The sequence below is a fragment of the Varanus komodoensis genome, unplaced genomic scaffold (genome assembly GCF_004798865.1).
Source record: "Varanus komodoensis strain SLA01 unplaced genomic scaffold, ASM479886v1 scaffold1, whole genome shotgun sequence".
Lineage (NCBI taxonomy): Eukaryota > Metazoa > Chordata > Lepidosauria > Squamata > Varanidae > Varanus > Varanus komodoensis.
In genome coordinates, this window is record NW_025335268.1 from 83,832,952 (window position 1) to 83,839,963 (window position 7,012).

The 7,012-nt window shown below is 53.2% G+C and overlaps 1 protein-coding gene across 1 annotated transcript in view; it reads right to left on the reverse strand.

Moving 5' to 3' along the window:
* The window catches only part of SHOX (short stature homeobox), a 22,753-nt gene extending 16,134 nt beyond the window's left edge, over nucleotides 1-6,619 (reverse strand). The window contains exon 1 of the mRNA XM_044431065.1: nucleotides 6,252-6,619. Within this exon, the coding sequence (XP_044287000.1) occupies nucleotides 6,252-6,619 (368 nt within the window). The remainder of the gene's footprint in view (nucleotides 1-6,251) is intronic.
* Nucleotides 6,620-7,012: the final 393 nt, after the last annotated feature.

Consider the following 7,012-nt stretch of genomic DNA (forward strand, 5'->3'; position numbering starts at 1 on the left):
CCCCCCCCCCCCCGCACAGGTATCTATCTGCATTCTTTTCAATGGTTCGCAGAAATGAAAAGAAACACGGGAGGAGCCCAGGAAGACGTTATTGGCTGTAAGCAGATCTGCGCTTATGGACACACCAGGAGGAAAGACGCTCGTCCAGTAACTCTTGATAGGCAACCGGGAAGGGGGAGGAAATGAAAAAGAGAGAATCTGGTTGTTCAATAAAAAGGTAATTCCATGCAAGCTGGAGACGAGTGTTTTCTGTGTTGGTTATTGCATTGTCATTGCTGATTATGTTTTCTTTTAAGTTTTCTTGCCTCTTTTTTCTTTCTTTTTTGAGTCCTCAAAATGTTGCTTCCCAACTCTTGCTTAACTTGGGCTTCAATCCCATACATACCTATTCAGTAAGCTGCACTAACTTGCATCGGACTAATTCCGGGTGTGTATAAGGTTGCAGTTGGGGAGAATCCGTAATGCTAGAGGGGAAATGTATGTACGCGTGTGGGGGGCGGGAGGGGGTATTTTGTCTGTTCCGCGTGTAGGAAGAGGGACCCCAGAGAGGCTTAGAACGAGAAAACGCGATCGGGTCCTTTTCTCAGGCTGGCGAATTCCAGGGAGCGCTTCGGGGTTTGCTGCCAAAGCTACAAAGGGTCCTCTCGGCCCTTGAAGGCTAACACGTTTGTTGCGTCTCGCAAGCTTCGTGGCCCGGAGCTCTCTTCGCCAGCTGCCCAGCTCTGATGAAGCGGGACCCGACCCCGCAGCGGCTGGGCTGGGCTGGCGGGCCATACCCACTCTCTGACCCTGCGATGCGATCCACGCGTCTACTCAGAAGCAAGCCCCGTGGCGCTCAATGGTGCTGCCTCTTAGGTAAGCGCGCGCGGGGGTTGCAGACATCCCAAGACTCCGCGCTCGCCTTGCTCACGCTTGTTGTGTCGCCTGAAGATATGAGAGACCTCGCAGACGCGTCTGTGTTTGCGCCTATCTATCGATTGGATCGATCAATAAAAATCTGCCCTGGGGGACTGTTAGGAAGGGGGCGATCTGCAGCACGGAATAAGTCCTGGCTATAAGCGGCATCGGAATATTAAGCCGTCTGTTTTATTTCAAACAAAAACAGAATCCACACACGTGCTGTCAGGCTGATCACAGCCCTCCTTGGATCCTGATTGACTGTTCTTTCTTTCTTCAGGCTCTGTTGAGTTCCCCGTGCCTGGATCTCATGCGTGTTTACTCAGAAATTATACGTGTTTACTTCCCTCGAACTCCCTAGTAAGTGTTCCTAGAACCGGAATTGAATTCTAAGCATACCTACTCGGAAGCAAGGTATCGCATTAAAATAGACGGGGCTTACTTCCAACTAAAACATTGTCTTGTGCTGTTACTTGGAAGTACAGGCCATCTGGTGATTTTATTCCTCAGGTAAAAGTCCTGTTATCATTCAGAGGTTGGCAACTTAATTCCCACACAGACTGTTGGCATAAATACCTCTCTCCATACAATGGCGATTATTTGCAACACATTAACGAATATAAAGAGACAGATCTGAATGTTAAGTGAGAGCGGCCCCCCTCCTCTTCCTGTATGTGTACACGTTGGGGCAGCAGGGGAGAGGGATGAATGATCTGCATCCCAAACCTCTAAGGATTTAGGCTTTCACGGATTCGTGGTATTTGCTGAAGGTATCTGGTCCAGTGCCCTACACCCTAAAAAAACGGAGATTCCCCAGAGAAAACCATCCCGCAAAACATCGGGGGAGAATTCTTTATTCGGATCTTCTGTTCTCGTGTGGCTCAAGGGAAAATTGATTAACGGAGCTCCGTGTATCCTGTCGCCGCCACCCCCCCCCCCACACACACACACCCCTCTTCCAATTGTAACAAGTCTTTTTCTTTAGAGTGCGGAATCATTGCATCCTCCCTAGCGCGACCATCCAGGCCAACCTTTTCCTGAAACTAGGACTTACTTCCAAGTAGACGCACACAGAATCGCGTTGTCCCTCCATCTCTTTACTGGGCTGTAAAATGTCATCAGCTGCAAGGGAACTGGTCCCTTCCGCCTGGCCTGCTTGCGACGCCTTTGTAAGAAACTTTGGGGCTGCTGCTACACCGCAAATCTTGGCACGTCTACTCAGGATTAAGCTCCTTGAGTCCCATAGTTTGCTCCCAGGTAAGTGTGTCGGGACTGCAGCCTAAATCATGAGCAGAGAAGGGAACATCCAATGTTCGCCTCCCTGAAGCCTCATTCATGCCAATGGTTCTACCCTAAGGAGGCTGCCACTGGCTGCTACCCGAGAACTAAGCAAACAGCCCGTTCCTCGGAAAAGCCTCTTCCGCTTTTCCCGTCCTCTCCAAGGCTGTTCTAAGTAATCTGCTGGTGCCGCCACAGCAGCCTTGGAACTTCTACCGAGGGAGGAGGGAAAGGAAACAATTAATAAAGGCACTTTTTAAAAAGAGATAAATTCCGGCATGGATTTTCAAACAATTATCTGAAGCAACTAGGATTGATCGTTTGATCTTGGCGCAGCAGACGGACCGCCTGACGTTTTGCGAGAGCTCTCTCTCTCTCTCTCTCTCTCTCTCTCTCTCTCTCTCTCTCTCTCTCTCTCTCTCTCCCTCTCCCTCTCCCTCTCCCTCTCCCTCTCCCCCCCCCTCCCTCTCCCTCTCCTCAAGCCTAGAGCTGGTTCGACGAGCGCCCTTGTACCGTCAAAAACGGGCGAGTCCCCGCACAAACACCGATCAGGTCCGAATTAATAATCCAGGGAAGGCGATCTCGATTAGGACACCTAACGCGGCCGGGCGCGCTGAAATGCTGCAGATATTAAGCTTCATCCTCTGGCCTAGAGGCTATGAAGGGCCCGATCCTAGTCACGTTCTTCATCTAGATCGCTAATGCAGCATCTCCCGAAAAGTTCAGGGCAGACACAATTGCGGCTCTCATTTTCTCCTCCTACAGCGACAACAACTGGCTGGGAAAGACACACACACGTTCCCGTCTCCTCATCCTCAGAACCCTTTAAGTCGCTGTCCTGCGGACATTTCTGTGGAAGCAAGCCTGGCTGAACTGAAGAAGGGCTTACATCTGCGTAGACATGCCTGGGACTAAGAGGTCAGAGCGGTATAAGGCCCACTGTACTGAAATGAAGGGCTGGCCTGTTTCAGCCTGCCACTGAAAGGGTGTTAGGGGTAACTAACACGACTCAGGAGATCTGGTATTTGAGTGAAGAACGAAGTGAAATTTCAACTAAATGCAAAGCGCCAGTGATCCAACCCCCCACTGGTTCTCCGAGGAGACCCTCCCACCTGGAAAAAGCCATGTGGGGGTGACTCTCCAAAACAGGTGCCAATGAGTTTTTTTTTTTTAAATTAAGTTGGCTCCAAGTGTTCTTAAGTAGCCCCACATTTATTTTGGGAAGTTCTTGGCGGGTCAGCTCCTAGTTTCTGCCTTGCTGCTGTTCAGGGGTAAACCCTTCTGTTTTATCCTTGGTCTGGTTTGTTGTCGCTGGAGCGCTCAGCTGCGGTGGGCTTCGGCGGAGTGACGAGCATCAGCATTTCTCCCAGACGTCTCTGCATTGTTCTAAGTACCACTGCAATCCTAGGTTCCAAAGGCACCATCCTATGCAAGCGCAGACATTTTTAAAAATGCATAGCTGGCTGAGGCATGCTGGGAGTTGTAGGCCTGTTTTCCTGTCTAAACTTGCATAGGATTACACCCTTAACGACTCTTTTCCTACCAAGTGTGGAGATCATGCATGCCAGTAGCAAAACATCACGTGTCTGTCTGCTGCCAATCTCAGCTTCCTAAGGAATGTGGGTCCCCAGAAGAAGATGCACATGGGACATCACGACACTTCATCGGTGCACACATTTCTTCTGTGCTTGCACAGTCTCAGAGGGACAAAATTGTGTACGGGAAAAGATTCCAAAAGTGCTGTAACCGGTTTTTTAATTAATTAAAAAAACCTTTTACAGGGAAGCTGAAATATAATTTCTGGGATTCAGTTCTAAATTAGCAAGCCTGCTGAGTCAGAGATTTAGTTAACGATGATAATGATGATGGTGACAAATACTAATATTCATAGTAATAATTATAAAGGTTTGGTAATGTCCTTGCCCTATCCCTGCTCTGAGCAGTAGAATAACACTTTAATCCCCTCTGCTAGCCCCCAGAGAGGCTATTGATCATGTTGTTTCTATTATTTTTATTATGATTATTTTCCAGACATATGGCAGGTCATCCTGCCCTGCAATAGCAATCCTCTCCTAGTGTTTCTGACACTTTCTCACCCTTTCTTCGACAGCCGTGAGCCCCTACGGTTGACCAAGCGTTGTCCATCTCGTGGGGATCCTCCAATCCAGAGGCACGGAAGAGTTAACCAAGCATGTGGTTAGTCTGCAATAGCTCCGTGAAGCGGTCGTGTGTATGCCTCCCATCTGTCTGGGTCCATCGCGGCTCTTTGAACTCCCTTCCAGGGGAAGCTGGGGTCTTCGCGATGGCCGAGCACTCTTCCCTGGGCTTGGAAAGCGGCGCTCCCAGGGCCTCGGGAGCAGACGGGGCTGCGCCACTCCCAGCTGCTCAGGCGGAATGGAGCTTCGGGGGCGGGGGATTGCAGCTTCCATATAAGGGCCCTACTGAATTCAGCCCGGGGAAGCAAAACCACTTCCATATTTTTCCCCCTGACGTTTTTATGAGCGCCCCGTGGCAAACATAGGTTGGCCTATTTGCAACACAAATTAGGGTCCGTTCTCTAGTAGGAGTTGATGAATTGGGCCATGGAAGGAAAAGGAAAAGAAGGGGGGAGTGCAAGGGAAAATGGGAAAGAAAGCCCAAATGCATGTAATTTTTCAGGAGGGCGCGATTTGGGAAATGAATGGCGGCACGTGACCTCGATCCTCTAAATGGGGCTCGCGAACTTTCTCCGAGTTGCCTGCGGGCTTTGTCTTGCTAGGACTTGGGGAGAGACCCTACCTGTCTGCCATCCCTCCTGGGACACAGCTCCGGAATGCTGGGAAGTTCTCTTGCACAGATCCCTTTGGATCGAATGCAAGCTGCCCAGGAGCGCTTCCCGGTGGGTCAGTCTCAGCCGGATGCCGAGAGCGCTCTCAGCCGGAGAGCTGTGCCCACACAGGTAGCAGCACGATTTGCAAACGAGAACCTGCAAGACAACTGTTAACGACTTCGCCAGCTTGGGAAGAGAGTCGGGACTTTGTGTGCGTGCCGAGAGAGAGAGAGAGAGACAGAGAGAGAGAGACAGAGAGCGCGCCAGTGTTCCAGTTTCTTTCCCTATGAGATCCGAACCGAACAATTTTCGAATTGTCCCACCGACAGCAGGTATAGGCTCGTACAACGAATCACTGAATTCTTCCCCACCTCAATCACTTTGTGCTTGATTCGGATCAGACTCCAACCTGATAGGAAAGCTTTGCGGCGAGGCGACACGCTCTGCCAACACGCACCCTCACACTTTCCCCACCAGATTTAGGATCGGGGAAAAGGACGAAACAGAGGTGACGGGGGGCAGTGGTCCGGTGGAAAGCAAAAGGTGGGCACGAACAACTGTCACGTCGCCTACCAGAAGAGTTTCTTTGCCTCCCCTCCTCCTTGATCAGGAATAGAGATGGGCCTTCCCCACCCTGTTTTACCTAGCGTTAAAGAAAGGGGTGTCTGAAAGTAATGAGGTTGGACTTCCCCTCGCATGAAGGGAAGGGCAGGGCAGGGCAGGGCGCATCCTCCGAGCGCATCTTGGACCCGTGGCCTTCTGGCGGCCGTGGGGTTTCCATGCTGGCCCAGCCTCCCTCCGCTTGGTCTGGACAGGCACCTCGGAGAAGAAGGCCATCGCCGTTTAGGCGTGGGCCCTGCCTCGCCCAGCTGTCAGAGCTCACCTCCCTTCCCCAGGGCCGCCCTGGTCGACAGAGCCGAGACCCCCGCCTGTGGAGAGGCAGGGACACTCGCGGAGACGCCCCCCCCCCCCCCGGCCGGGCCCCCGGGCCAGAGTCAAAGCTGCGACGGAGCAGCGGTCAAGACAAAGGACAAACGGGGCGGTTGTGAGGGCACCGCCGAGGGCGCCTGCGGGGGTTGCCTTGCTTTTTTAAAGGATCCGGTAATATTCCAGCTCTCTTCGTGTTGACTCAGAGAGATGTCAACTAAATGGTTCGGCTAAATAGGAGCACAGGACGCTTGCCCGCTCCTCTGCCCGTCCTAGCTGGCCTCTTCGGCGGAAGGAAGGGAAGGAGCGAGCGAGCGAGCGAGCGTCTCTCTGCGCTTGCCTTAGCCAAGTGGATGCGCCCGCGGCGGGCAGCGCAGCCAGCACGGCCGGGATCACGCGGGGCAAAGCAAACTTTTCAGCAGAGCTCTCGCTGCAGAGCTCTCCCTGCGCCTCGCCGCCCTCGACGCTGCTGGTCGCCCCCCCGGGAGTGTCCCTGCTTAGCCCACGAAACGCTGTCCGAGCGAGGCCCTCTCCCGGACCGGTAAGCGAGCGCTTCCCCCGGCGTGGCCGCGGCAGGGCAGCCCCGCTCCCAGTCGCTGCGAGCTGCGCTAGCCAGCGACGCTGATGCTGAAGAGGCTGCGGAGGCGCGACGCTTCCCACGAATTGCCGCGGAGAGCCAGGCGAGGGATAAGCGCTCTGCTCCCGCATCTTCCCCCCGGGGTGCCTTCGCCGAAGCCAAAAGCTGAGCGTGCCGCTCGGCCGAGGCATCTCCCCTCGCTGAATTCAGACACCTCCCCTGGCGTACGGAACAGGCCCGGCTCGTGCCCGAGACTCCAGGACGCTTTGCCCAGCTGGCATGAAAGCGAGTCAGCTTCCCCCACCCCCGAAAACAGCCTTCCAAATCCGGTTTCTCTCCTCTTCCCGACCCGCTCCCTGCATCCGCGCTCCACTCCCCTTTCCACTGTACATCCGTCTACGGGCAATTTGATTTATTTATCTGAATGGATGCTGTGTTCACAGCTAAACAGGATCCCCCCCTCTCTTTCTTTCTCTCTTTCTTCCCTGCTTCCTTCCTTCCTCCTTTCCTTTCTTCTTTTCCTC